A 14,388-nucleotide genomic window follows, 5' to 3' on the forward strand; every position below is an offset into this window, starting at 1 on the left:
CCAGTTAAAGTTAGAGTCAGCCATTCTGGAGAAAGATGCAAACAAACACTAACGCTGTGCACGAGCATGAACGCCCCCTGTGCTGATTGGCTGAAACAGCATCGTTAGTTTCCCATTTTTAGAGAAAATGCTGACTAAGGACAGCGGTATCCGTGAGAGATATTCACTGAATTGATTAGAATCGCTGATTCAACAACTTAAGGGTCACATTAAGATCAGTTTATTAACTCAGTTGTTTCATGTGTGTTATGGCTATGAAGGAAGAAAAACAACCCACATCATATGAATCATGCTGGCTCTTAGAGACCACAAATGTATAGCAACAATACTATGTTACAAACTAAACTGTGAAAACACTATCCTGTTGCATTATGGGAAGTGTAGGATTGAGTGTTTAGAAAATACTTAAAAGTCAAGATATCTCAAATCTACCATAAGCCTGCAAAATCCTCTACATTTGTTGTAATGTTTGAATCTGTTATAGTATTATTATTATAGTAGTAATGTGTTTTTCTGTCTCGTGTAATGAGACCTCTCTGCATTCACTGTGTTACATGTTTACTTTCTCCTCCACTGCAGAACATGGCGGCTGTACGCCTCCACTCTCTCTGTCTACTCCAGCTGTGTTTATTACCCGTAGTCCAGGGCGGGGAGTACCATGGGCATAAACAACCTCCTCAGCAGCACCAGCCCGTGCCACAGTACAATGATGGGTATCCTCAGCAGCAGTTTTTGGGGAACGAGATGCCACACCTGCCTTATGGCAAAGAAGTGCCATTAATGCCTCAGTATAGAAAAGAGCTTCCTCAGCTGCCTTTGCAAATGGGCAAAGGCAAAGGTGAGGTCAACTAGTTACTGAAAACTGCTCGTGGGAATTTAGTTTTTACTTAATATTTATATAAATATATATATAGACAACTTTTGATTGACTAATTGACAGAAAGGATCCCGATAAACAACAGGTGTTCTTAAGTCCAGTCAATCTGTTTCATTTCTGGTGGTAAATTAAGAGCTCACCTAAATTGCCACCATTACTGAACTGTAGGGGGCGCCACAGTCATCTGTTTTTTTTATTCAATGAGTAATAGCTATAAAGCCCAAACTGGAGTTATTAACCAGTATCACGATTATCACAAACATTGAACTTCTTCTTAAATGTTCAAACTCCTCAGTGGTCTAAATATGTCAACATGAGACTTGATGTCAGAAAAATGTATATCAGATCATATCAGGTGCATTTGTGATTGATCTATTTTATCGATCAGTTTTCATTGACTTGGTCAACTATTCCCATCTATCTTTCCGGTCTGCCATGGGGGGAATTTGATTTTTGCTAATTAATCACTAGTGGCCAACGTATTCGCATGAATCTAATGGCGGCCGGTGAAAAAAATAACTTAATAAGACATGACATATATTTCAAATGAATTAGTTCATCAATGGAGTCATATCGAATTAAACTATTCAAATAATTATTTGAGTTATTATTACTCCTTGTTTCTGGAGCACAGATGAGAATGCTTGATAACGGCATTAACCCCACACATGGCTAATTGTTAGCTGAGTCCACCTACTGTGAAGTAGGCGGACTCAAAGGTCTATCAACCAATCGTTCCCTCTTGTTTACAGGACAAACATTCCCCAGAGGGGGCAAAGGTCCACCTCCTCATATTCCAGGTGGAGAAGGTCTGAGAGAGGGACCACAAGGAGTTCAGGGCCCCACAGGACCAACAGGACCGCCAGGCCCACAAGGCCCCTCTGGGCTACCAGGCCAGGGATTGCCAGGGCTACCAGGAAAGCCAGGACCTTCTGGTCCTCAAGGCTACCCAGGAATTGGAAAATCTGGCATGCCAGGATTACCAGGCAAACCTGGAGGACCCGGATTACCAGGACCAAAAGGTGACCTTGGTCCTTATGGTGGCGAAGGACAAACTGGACTTCGTGGGCCTCCAGGGCTCCCAGGTCCCCCTGGACTCCCAGGAATTTCAAAACCAGGAGGTCAAGGGTTTCCTGGCCAGTTGGGTTCTCTAGGGGAGCCTGGCACAAAAGGTCCACCTGGGTTTCCTGGTCCTTCAGGCCCCAAGGGAGAGAAAGGATCTGGTCAGCCTGGTTTGCCAGGTTTAAAAGGACCTTACGGACCACCAGGTCCACCTGGAAATGCAGGCATCCCTGGGCTTGGCAAACCTGGCTTAAATGGTCTACCTGGACAACCAGGGATACCAGGAAAACTTGGTCCTCCTGGAGAGTCAGGGCTGGCAGGGCCTCCTGGTGATAGAGGTCAACCAGGACCATCAGGCTTGCCAGGAATTGGAAAACCAGGAAAAGATGGTTTAAAAGGACAACCAGGGTTCTCTGGAGGGAAAGGAGAATCGGGCCCTGCTGGTTTACCAGGGGGTCCAGGCTTGCCAGGTTATGGTAAACCAGGGTTTCCAGGACCTAAGGGTCACAACGGACATGCTGGTCTTCCTGGACCTTCAGGCCTAAAAGGTGATAAAGGGCATGCAGGTCTCCCAGGGGTCATTGGTTCCACTGGTCCTAGTGGTATTCCTGGCCCACCAGGACCAATAGGGAATCCCGGTAGTCTTGGCTTTCCAGGGCAAAAGGGAGAAAATGGTCTTGGGGGACAAAAAGGATATCCAGGAATTAAGGGTGAATTAGGGCCCCCAGGTCTTCCAGGACAGCCAGGTTCATCCGGTGGGGGTGGACAACCAGGACAAAGAGGTTTACAAGGGCCTATTGGACCAAAAGGAGAACCCGGTATGAAGGGTTCACCTGGTTCCCCTGGTGCTTCAGGATTAACTGGATCAAGAGGAGAAGGGGGGCAACCTGGAGGGACAGGCTACCAGGGACCACAAGGTATCCCTGGGATTGCAGGACCAGGAGGACCACTTGGACCTCCTGGGCTGCTAGGGCCAAAAGGCGAAACAGGCCTACCTGGTAAACCTGGCTATCCTGGGGAGGGAAAGCTAGGAACCCCTGGTCATACTGGTCCTCAAGGTAACCCTGGGCCAAGTGGCCCTGCTGGACTTCCAGGGCAACCAGGACAACCTGGACCCCCTGGTCCTCCTGGACTATCATCTCCTGACCTCGGACAGGTCCTCCCAGTGACGGGCCCATACACCGGCCAAAAGCAAGGTTACAAGAAGCAAAAGAGTGGAGGCGACATGGTTGGAAGTGGCGTGGAGATGCCTGCGTTCACAGCTAAGCTCACTAACCCGTTCCCTCTCGTTGGCTCGCCTGTCATCTTTGACAAACTCCTACACAACGGCAATCAGGACTACAATCCCCAAAATGGGATTTTCACCTGCAGTGTACCAGGGGTCTACTACTTTGCCTACCACGTCCACTGCAAAGGGAGTAATGTGTGGGTGGCACTGATGAAGAATAATGAGCCAGTAATGTACACGTATGATGAATACAAAAAGGGCTTGCTGGACCAGGCATCGGGGAGCGCTGTGCTCCCGTTACGAGAGGGAGACGCTGTGCATATGCAGCTACCGTCTGACCAGGCTGCAGGACTTTATGCTGGCCAATATGTCCACTCCACGTTTTCTGGATACTTACTGTACCCAATGTAAGAAATGTGTGTCAACAAAGGAGATGAGAGTGACATTGATGGAGTCTTCTACCATATGTATGGTAAACTACAGCAGTATCAAAGGTCAAATGTGGGTCAAGTTAAATGGTTTACAATGAGTGGTGTCTGAATAATCTTTTTTCATATAATAGCAACATATTTCATTGAATTATTCTTTGCTTTACATTCATCACATCAATTGATTCTCAGAAAGTTATGCGGTTATGAAATAATGTGCAGGGTATGTTCATTGTTGAAATAGATCTGGTCATTGGATAAATGAAGTAATATTTCATTTGAGGGTTGTGGAGAGCAGAGGTAAATAAATACTACCACATATCTCAGTTATCATAATTCTTGTGAGTTTGCATTGTGCATTTATTCTTGTATCCATCCAAACACAATATATCAGGCTGGAATAGTTCCTGGAACAATGAGGCTTTATGTTGCAGAATTGTTTTTAAACTTCACTCGTTTTTCTTTTTGCTTTACAGTTATATGCTGTATCCTGGGCACATAAGAACGTATTGGTTTCATGTAAAATGCATTTATTCACCGCTGTCGGTACATGCTGTCGGTACAAGCTGTATTATGTCTTTAGGGTCATCTTGCAGTTATTACGTCCTTGTTAGTCTTTTATGTTATTTTGAAAATCCGTCTTTTTAATACAATCAAATCTTAATATGGCTTTTTACATCGTCTGACTGTAAAATACGTTTTTGAGTGAGTTTTTAATAAATTTTCTACCACATCTATGTCCACAACAGAACAGTTTTGTCCACAATTTGGCAGTTGAACTATAATTTGATTCTTTTGCTTTTGACTATTTGATGTCATGATTTGTCTTGTTTTATTTGTAACAGACAGGAAATCTTTAAAAGGTTTTTGTCAGTTTGTCAGTATTCTCTGTAATTTATTTGTTTGACTACTGATTATTTGGGATTGTGTTCATTTCTGTGTTGACAGTAAATGACGGAATCCGTTCCAAAATGCAGAGCGGACATGTTCTGTCAAAACATAAAACACAAATATTGAAAAATGTGCTCATTCATACCCATTCATACCACGTGTGCCTTTTTATGTTGTACTTTATTTCTTTAAACTGTGTCTTTTTTTTAATGTCGGAGGGTTTTATTTGTTTTTCTTTCTTTTTTTGGACAATAGTGCACAGCATGAAATGGGAAACAGTGCCTAAAGTATGTGAATGTTGTTGCTTTGATTGGTTGATTATTGGTTTATTAAAAAAAATCTAAACATTTGTCTTTACGTGATTTTCATTCCCATCACATTTAAACTCTGTGCTACATGCAATGGTCATTATCCACAATACACTGTACAGTTTTATGGTGATAAACAAGAAACAAGAAAATGAAATGACACAAAATATTCCAGGCAATCTGTTCCTATTCAATTCCACATCTTTTATATATGTTCGGTCACAGATGGGTCAGACGTCTTCACAAAGGGTTTGCATAGCTAAATTCATCTTCAGCATTTCTGCAGACAGTGTGATCATAATGCAGAATGGCCCATTTCAGAATAATATCTATCATATAATTGGATTACAGTTAAGTGTGCATTCATGTGTAAGCATCACTTTAATTTGCAGATGTAATGGTTGGGTTTATATTAACAAATGTAGACACTTCCGGGTTGCTTAATCTTTAATAATCAACATAATTAATTTGTGAATCATTTATCAAAAATCTGCAATATAACCATTAACTACAGGAGAAAGTATTTCCTTCTGAAATGTGGCATTAGTGGTTTTAAGTGATTAATTAGTTAGTTAATTAGTGATTGATTAGTGGTTTTAAGAGGCATAAAATAGAAATACACAAGTACCTCAACATTGTTCATGTGTACAGTACTTGAGTAAATGTACTCAATAGCCTCTTAAATAGTTCTTTAAATCATTATTTAATTGATTAAGAGTTCGTGAGCGAACGCTTTTTGCTGCTTGTATGAAACGTAACGGGAACTTGCGCGAGATTTCGAGAAAGAGTCTGACCAATCAGAGTTTGAAACGTCACACTTCCGGTCTGTCTCCCGTGAATTCGGTACTCGTCAGCTAGCAGGTCTCCCCGTTTCATCCGCAGTGTTCCTGGTTTAATGCTCTTTATGAACAACGACACATAACAAGTAAGAGCTTTGATTCACCTCGCGTGCATTTATACTAACGTCACGTGACAGTTTTGGCAATTTAGCCCACATGTATCTCACGGCGCTTAGCTAACACTCGCTAACAGCTAGCTGGCTAGCTAGCATTAGCTTGTCAGCTAGCTGTTTGATGGAGTCTCTCATGCTAAGTTCAGCAGGTCGCTGCAGCTGTTAATGATTCTTTATCTCTTTGTTTGTTTAAATATGTCATCGTGATAACAACCGAGGACAGTGACGTTCTCCATCTGTATAATCGTTTTACAGCGGCGTCTATGTGTGTATTTATTTATGTCTATATATATGTATTTATTTATGTGTATATATTTATGTATTTATGTATATGTTTATGTATCTATATTTTTTATGTGGAGGAAATAGGTATTTGATCCCTTGCCGGTTTTGTAAGTTTTCCCACTGACTCATAAACGACGGTCTGTCAATGTAATGTTGGTTAATTTGGTTAATTTGAACAATGAGAGACAGAATATCCCCAAAAAAATCAAATCATATACAAGTTATACATGTATTTATATTTGATTGTGTGAAATAAGTATTTATGAGTTATATTCTGTCTCTCGCTGTTTAAATAAACCCACCATTACAGACCGTTCATTTCTGTCAATCGGCAAGGTATCAAATACTATGTACTCCCTGTATATACCTCTATCTATATATGTATGCACACATGCTTTCTTTAATGTGTATGTATATTGTGTTTTGCCTCCAGAGATCCACCATGGCTTCTCGAGCAGGTCCGAGAGCTGCAGGAACAGACGGCAGTGACTTCCAGCACCGGGAGAAGGTTGCCTCCCACTACCAGATGAGGTAGGACCTGTTGCATGAAATACACTGAGCGCTATGTCAAGTGGTAAAAACACAACGGATCCACAGAACCCAAATCTCTCCTCAGGACTTCCTCTGTTACGTGAAAGCCAACTGATACAGTTTGATCCCCAGGTTTCATAATCAATGCATTGATGGTTAACCCTTAAATCTCCGTGTTTAGTGTGTGACTCACCCTTCTGTCTCATCCGACACAGCGTTGCTCTGAAGTCTGAAATCCGTAAACTCAACATTGTCCATGTGCTGATCTGGGTGCTGATGGCAGCTCAGGTGAGACCCGACCTTTTGTATATGCATGTTGTAATGACCGTTATAATGCATGTAAGTTAAGCGTGTCATCTCTTCTCAGGTGGGCGTGAGCCAGCTGAGCCTGGTGTCCTACAAGGTGGTGGCCTCTCCGTACCAGTGGGAGTACCCGTACCTCCTGAGCGCCATCCCCACGGTCTTCAGCTTCTTGGCGTTGCCGCGCAACAACATCAGCTACTTGGTCGTGTCCATGATCAGCGGCGGGCTCTTCTGCATCGCGCCGCTGATCTACGGCAGCATGGAGATGTTCCCCGTGGCGCAGCAGCTGTATCGGCACGGCAAATCCTACCGCTTCATCTTCGGCTTCTCCGCCGTGACGGTCATGTACCTGGTGATCGTGGTCGCGGTGCAGGTGCACGCCTGGCAGATCTACTACAGCAAGAAGCTGCTGGACCAGTGGTTCACCAGCACGCAGGAGAAGAAGAAGAAATAATGAGCTCTGCTTTTTATTGGAGAGCAGCCACTGAGCTGGTGGATCGAGCCAGACAAGAGACTCTAAAGTATTGTCTTTTTCTATATTTATATCTGACAGTGATATTAACGTTGTTAAAAAGCAATCTCTCTCTGGACTGCTGCCATCACTCTGGACATTAAACCGACGAGGAACTGGAAGAAGACTGTAATCATGTGTAAGTTGATGTTTGGGAAACAAAAATAAAATTGAATATTAAACTGGATATTTTGCACCTTAAGTTGCCAAAGCCAGATACCAGAACAGGGTTTCTCTAAGTCTTCATTTAGTATTTTTTGGGGGATTACTTCATCTGAGCCAATATTCTCCCCGACCTTCTTTTGTTTATGTTGCAACAGCTTTCTGTGTGCAGTAAACACACCCTGCAGGGAACGCGTGCAGGAAGGTTAAAATGTCAAAGCGATGCTTTTGAATGATTTATGATCCAGATAACGGCTCTCCAGGCCATCGGCTGTTTGAAATAAAGATATCAACTTAAGAGATAAACCTTTAATACGATACATAGATTGAGTAATTCAGATTAAAACAAACATTTATACAAATATATATTCAAGAAAAATATCTAATTTCATTATTTCACTGAAAATAGCAATTATTGCTTAAAGTCACCCTAAAAGTTTAAGTACAATTTATATTTCACAATAAAATGTCAAATCTTTGTAATCTACATCATTTTTGTTTCACAAAGACAACTTAGTGTTGTACATTTCCATCACTTAACGAAACAATTGAAAATGTACAGTTACGTAATATACTTAAACAATTTCAGTAAAGAATTTCATGATAAAACGATAAAACAACCTTTTCAAAATAAAATGAAGTACAGGTCCGAATGTTTTCTACATGATTCAACCTTTGAGAAAATGCATGCAAATTTTTAAAACTAAACATTAAAAGAAATTTCAAAAACAAAACCTACAACATGTTAAACTGTGATATGCAGCATAACAATTCTACTTTAAAATGAACATAAACCAAAATACGCAGACGTTATGACGGTAAAATCTTTAAACTACTTGAAAATAAAGAAAACCAACAACGCAACCCTGCATCACGATGAAAAAACAAATTACAAATGTATAATATTCGCTCATTGTATTGCAATCTTAAACATACCACCTTAATTCCTAATACAATACAAGTTAATTAACAAAAAAATCCCAATCATGTCTCCACTTTCCCGTTGGCATTACATGGTAATGAACAATGGCATGTTTCACAGAAACAACCAGCATCTGCCTCGTTTGGGCAAATAATATTATGATAATCGGACCGTCTAACTGACGGTGTTCTGGAGCTTCACTCAAGCATTGAAATATTTCCCTTTCAGGATCTTCCGCACCTGGGAAACAAATAAAACTCAAATCATCGAACTGATGTCAAACAACACGCACTTCAATTTATAATGCGACTCATGTTATTCTGCTTAACGGTCAGAATATTCACGCGTAACCCGGTTACCTTTTCCCCGATGGGTCCCTCTGGCGCCAGCTGGGCCGGCGGCTCGTTCTCAAAGTTCCTGCTGCCGGGGTCGGCTCCTCCCCTCATCAGCAGCCGCGCTGCTTCCACTTGAGAGGCGTGGCTCTGCAAAGAGCTGACGATGTGCAGCGCCGTGTTTCCACTGAAGGTCTGAAACAGAGGAGGCAGAATCGCTTCAGGCGTCACAAGCCGTTTGTTTTTGGCGTCACACTCGATTTAGCTCCAGCAAAACAACTCGCCTGAGCGTTGACCACAGACAGCGAAGACGGCTGCGCCAGGAAAATGTTCAGCAGCTCGACGTTCGCCTCCTCAGAAGCCATGTGGAGACACGTCCTTCCGCTCTTCAGATCCTGCAGAACGGGACGGCAGTGAACTCTGAACGAGGCGACGGGGAATGCGACCAAAGCCGAGCTCTGCAGCAGCGGCGACGTTACCTTCGTCCCACAGGAGGCGCCCATGAGCAGCAGGGTCTTGATGCACTCCACATAGGTCTGAGTCTTCTGCTCCTTCCCCTCGTAGGAACTCTTCTGCTCTTTGACCGCAGCGTTGTGACGCAACACGGCTGCGTGCAGCGGAGTCAACCCTTCAGACACAACAGCGTCACACAAAGGCTTCACGTGAACCGCGTTAGCTGCAGGAGAGCACTCACCATCATAGTTGAACATGTCAATGTCAATTGGCTGCCTGCTGCTCATCAGGGCCTTCCAGATGCCCTGTGGGAAGCAATGAAAACATCTAATATGTTGCAATGCTTATTTCTACCCATGTCATTGAGTGCAGAAGGGCTGCTTAGTCAAAGGTTTATAAGAAACTCTGCAATCTGATCATATTGGTGTTTCCTGTTATTGTGAGGGCGAATGAAAGGGAACCAACAACAACACCTGGACTTATAATGCAAAACATACGTTTAACGACCCGGAGATATAGCTTTAGAATTGTTAAGGACACACAGATTCATTACGATATTTGGCCAGAGACGTTTCGTAAAAATTTCAAACTTCTGGTTCAGAAATTGTTTTCAAAATATAGCATGTCAAAAAAAAGTCATAATATAGCATGTCATAAAAAAGTATGATTAATTCATAATAAAGTATGTATAAAAAAAAAAGTCATTGTAAGAAAAATATTACAAATCTTATAGAAATACGAGATACATTGTTATATATATTTAGAAAAGGTGATACTTTAATAAAATGTCAAAATATAGCATGTTGAAGTCATAAGCTGCTGATGGGAGGAGCCAGAGGGCTGCTTCAAACCTACTCTCCTTCTCTGGGGGCGGTCAGCGCTGATATACGGTTAATAAACGTTAATAAACAGTTAATAAACGTTAATAAACGGTTAATAAACGTTAATAAACGGTTAATAAACAGATCAACATGGCAGATGGTGCTCACCCGTGTATGAGACCCTCCGACCTAAAGGTTATGGGTTCAACATGATCTTTACGGTTGTAGAAGACAGCATGTCAACACCTACACTCCTTGCTGTATTTGACTTGTTTGGTTATCAGCTCATGAGATTCAAACCCCACAACCTGCTGACTCCTCACCGTTCTTCTATCCCTAAGGGTTCCATCCCATCGTATTGTCATCTAACTTAAAAAGGGGTTAAAGCTGTTTATAAACCAGACAATAACTCCTTCAAAGCGCTGGCATGGGTCTCACAGGATTCCCCCACAGGAAGCCTCGATGAACCCTTTACACTGACCCACCTGGAGGCCGAGCCGATGACCTTTCTCCGCACACAGGTGCACAGGAGATCGGCCCCAGTGGTCCCGCGTGTTGATCTGCGCTCCGAGGGTCAGCAGGTCGTGGACTATGAGCTGCTGGTCGGTGGCGGCCGCGATCTGCAGAGCCGTCTGCGTGCAGAGAGCAGTGCAGCGTCAGTCCTGCTACGTGACCTCTATGCATGAGTACAGTACTGTGCCCGTCCTACCTGCCCGTTGTGCTCCTTCATGTCCAGAGAACCCCATCGGGACATTTTGGTCGCAAGCACATAAGCAAGAGCGCGTCTCTCTTGTGCCACGGCGATGTGGAGGAGTCTGCAGAAGGAAATACGGTTTTATCTGCTCCTGGTTATATTCATGTGTTGCACACTTTCTCCATTAGACATACGTGTCACCATCCGCGTCTTGCATGTTGAGCAGCTCAGGAGAAACTCCTTCAACCCTCTGCAGCTCCCGCTGGACCTGCCAGTGAAACAAAGTCACTTCCACCGGGTGGCGCTGCGGAGCCGCGTGTTGCAGGTGCGGCGCAGGTGGGGTCATGTGACCGAGGGCACGGCTCGTGAGATGGGGGGCCGCTGCCGGAGGGCCCAGCGGCTGAGGGGTCAGCTCTTTGCCGCACGCTTCAAACCTCGCAGATTTAAACGCATGAGCCCAGCTGTCGTCCTGCGAGCCGCTCCACTTCTGAAAGAGAGTCGCTCCCACGCTGTGATTAAGTCCTGATTAATCTGGCATGGCAATGCAATGTGGAGGATGCTGCAGTCAGGAATGTTCAACTGCTTCTTCCTCATATTTAAGAAACTTTAAAAAAAGCTAGATAGGTCCACCCATTGATGAATAAATAATATGCAGAACAACACAACAGTCCCAACGTCTTCACCGTATCTCTGCGGCTCACCTGGCGTCTCATCAGCAGCAGCTCTTTCACGGTCTTCCTCTGGAAGGCGTGGAGGTATTCTGGGGGTCTGGGATCAGTCATCAGGAAGCCTGAGGGAGGAGGGACTCATAAACAATCATGCACTGACATGTTACATACATTGGAAATAGGTGGCAAATAAACAGGAAGAAGAAGAATTTACATCTTTTACTTTAAGTAACTTTAAATAACTCAATCACTAAAAGAAGAAGTCCTGAATTCAGAATTGTACTCGCAGCTACATTATAATGACATTATTAGATTGAACTCAGAGTAAAAAAGTCCTAGAAACTTGATCATACAAATGTAACTCTAGTCTATTCAAGCAGATAAGGTTCTATTAGAAGCGGCCATGGAAGATTGCTTCATTGTGTGTGTGTGTGTGTGTGTGTGTGTGTGTGTGTGTGTGTGTGTGTGTGTGTGTGTGTGTGTGTGTGTGTGTGTGTGTGTGTGTGAGAGGATTTATTTTCATGAAGCTCAAATGTACATTTCCACACAAAGGGTGCTTGTGCTTAAGTAGACATTTTGAAGCGTTAGTTTATAGTTTAAAGTTTAAAGTCTTCTCTAGTGTCAAGTCAAAGTGTAACCGCTGGACTTCCTCATTCTCCTGCGTCTCCAACGCCTTACAAGTGGGATCAAATGTTCAGGGACAACCAGATAACCCGTCTGGGTTCATAATCATAAAACATATCCGATCACCACAACAGCAGCAAACTGACCTTCATGGTTCTGGTTGAAGTTTGTCTCCATTTGGTAAAACGTGTCTTCCTCTGGGTTTAAAATGTTAAAGTTATTTAAAAAACACGTTCAGGTTCTTCCTTCCTTAAAATGTTAAAGTTATTTAAAAAAGACGTTCAGGTTCTTCCTTCTCACACACCTGGAATGTAGAGGCAGAGATCATGAAATGACTCACCTGTTCAACCCTTCAGCTTCCAATGACAAAACACTTGAGTCCACTTCCTGGTTGACTGATTACTAATGAGTTTCAAAATAAAGGTCCTAAACATGCAAAAGAGGCATGAAGTAAACCTTAACATTAAAAACATAAAGCAGTCCTCCCTCCAGCCGATCAACAAGTCAGTCAGTTAATATGCAAATGAAGGCTCAACACGCCTGTGAGAGTGAATCAGTAACTCGGGTGCAAAGCAAAGCGATGACAGACAGTTTGTGTTTGTAACGTTCAGGAAGACTGAGTCATGTTCAGGTTAAAGAACTAAGTCCTATATCTGAAGAAAGTAGAGTTAGCAGCTTTTATGCAGCTTACACATTCTATTCTTTATCATTTTTTTTTAATCGATGGTGATAAAGAAAAACCTCCTATCTGAAAAATGTATTAATTGAGAGTACAAAAAGAAAAACTTGTTTTGTTAAAGATACCCAATAAATAATAATTAAAAAAATAAAGTGTATTTTCCCCACACTGCCCCTGGATCCTGAAGGAGGTCTCATGCTCTCATCTTTACAGACGGAAAAAAACAAAGAGCAGCCGAACAATTCAGAACTCCAGAACTTTATTTTCCCATGAAACCTGTTTCCATACATGGAACACGCCTCGTCTCTCCACATGGAACACGCCTCGTCTCTCCACATGGAACACGCCTCGTCTCCCCACATGGAACACGTCTCGTCTCCCCACATGGAACACGCCTCGTCTCCCCACATGGAACACGCCTCGTCTCCCCACATGGAACACGCCTCGTCTCCCCGTGTTAAACGTCACACGTGAAACTGAACCGTCTCATTTCCTCTCGGGTCTCTGAGGGCGGAGCCGGGTCGCCGGGCGGAGCGTTCCTCATCAGAGGTCAGGTAGAGGTCGCACTGGTTCATCCTCTGCTTCACGAGTTTAACTTTAGCATGAAAGATGACTTGTTCCATATTGCATTCATTCATAAATACACATTAGTTGCGGGTACACAAGAGCACTTTGAATGCAGTCCTCCGTCCTCCAGGCGGACTGAAGCTGCATGAATGATGAATGTACAGAAAACAACCGTGAACACATTCTGCTCCAGCTGTCAGAATAAACCTCGCGCTCCCTTTGCATCGTCTCATCAGAGCTTCAACACTGAGGTGAAGCAGTAAAGCTCATGTTCTGGAGCACAGCGTAGAATTTAACTTGTTTTGCTAGGCAGCGACTAAAACGTGCAGTTTATCCAGATTATTACACAATAATCACATCAACTCAATAAATAACACATTCTGCTGTTTTGATGATCATAACAATAAAACCTGGAGATTTTAACCAGAATACTGGAAACAAAACAAGAGAGTCTCCAAAATAAATCACTTATTAACAGCTGCTTCAGGTTTTGTCCCTTATTGATCTTTGTAGTTAAACTTTGGGAGAATGTTTTAATATTTAAAGACAACTATGTGTGTTTTTAGGTCTTCATATTTTCCGTGGGAACAGATGTTGATTCATCGTCGGCCTTCACAGATTCTTACAGTTCAGAACACGACTATCGGTACCGGAGCTTTCCTCCAAAGAAAACAAACAATCTCATTAGTTCAATAACTTTCCCTTATTTTCATTCCACAACAAACTCTTAATCCCAACTGTTAGAAAAAATATATATTAAACTCTGTTAGTACACATCTCCCACAAGACACAACATAAAGTGCTCTGTGCCTCACAGAGGGAACAACTCGTCACAGCTGAGCTACAGAACCACCATGGCAACCGCTACAGAACAGGGAATAAATGCTGCATGAAAAGAAACAACAAGTGCTGCATGAAAAGAAATAACAAATACTTCATGAAAAGAAATAACAAGTGCTGCATGAAAAGAAATAACAAATACTTCATGAAAAGAAACAACAAGTGCTGCATGAAAAGAAACAACAAGTGCTGCATGAAAAGAAACAACAAGTGCTGCATGAAAAGAAATAACAAATACTTCATGAAAAGA

The 14,388-nt window shown here is 42.8% G+C and overlaps 3 protein-coding genes across 3 annotated transcripts; 2 read left to right on the top strand and 1 right to left on the bottom strand.

Annotated features, from left to right (window-relative positions):
- Positions 1–742: 742 nt before the first annotated feature.
- LOC306753168 (uncharacterized protein) lies at positions 743–3,578 on the top strand (the record flags this gene model as incomplete). Its single annotated transcript, XM_079237024.1, has 2 exons — positions 743–838; positions 1,630–3,578. Exons 1-2 carry the CDS (start codon positions 745–747, stop codon positions 3,576–3,578), a joined length of 2,043 nt encoding a protein of 680 aa, XP_079093150.1. The 5' UTR covers positions 743–744.
- A 2,040-nt stretch (positions 3,579–5,618) lies between these two features.
- LOC306753091 (protein jagunal homolog 1-B) lies at positions 5,619–7,563 on the top strand. Its single transcript, XM_079236928.1, has 4 exons — positions 5,619–5,719; positions 6,465–6,562; positions 6,778–6,850; positions 6,930–7,563. Exons 2-4 carry the CDS (start codon positions 6,474–6,476, stop codon positions 7,317–7,319), a joined length of 552 nt encoding a protein of 183 aa, XP_079093054.1. The 5' UTR covers positions 5,619–5,719; positions 6,465–6,473; the 3' UTR covers positions 7,320–7,563.
- Positions 7,564–7,849: 286 nt separating this feature from the next.
- Positions 7,850–12,338, bottom strand: nfkbiz (nuclear factor of kappa light polypeptide gene enhancer in B-cells inhibitor, zeta). Its single transcript, XM_079237036.1, has 10 exons — positions 12,199–12,338; positions 11,462–11,550; positions 10,955–11,247; positions 10,776–10,881; positions 10,552–10,698; positions 9,487–9,550; positions 9,272–9,420; positions 9,077–9,187; positions 8,820–8,987; positions 7,850–8,700 (listed from the first exon to the last, which is right to left on the bottom strand). The coding sequence occupies exons 1-10, from the start codon at positions 12,227–12,229 to the stop codon at positions 8,662–8,664; spliced, it is 1,197 nt and encodes a 398-aa protein (XP_079093162.1). The 5' UTR covers positions 12,230–12,338; the 3' UTR covers positions 7,850–8,661.
- Between the last annotated feature and the right edge of the window lie 2,050 nt (positions 12,339–14,388).

This window comes from Taurulus bubalis, assembly GCF_910589615.1.
Source record: "Taurulus bubalis genome assembly, chromosome: 21".
In the NCBI taxonomy this organism is placed as follows: Eukaryota; Metazoa; Chordata; class Actinopteri; order Perciformes; family Cottidae; genus Taurulus; species Taurulus bubalis.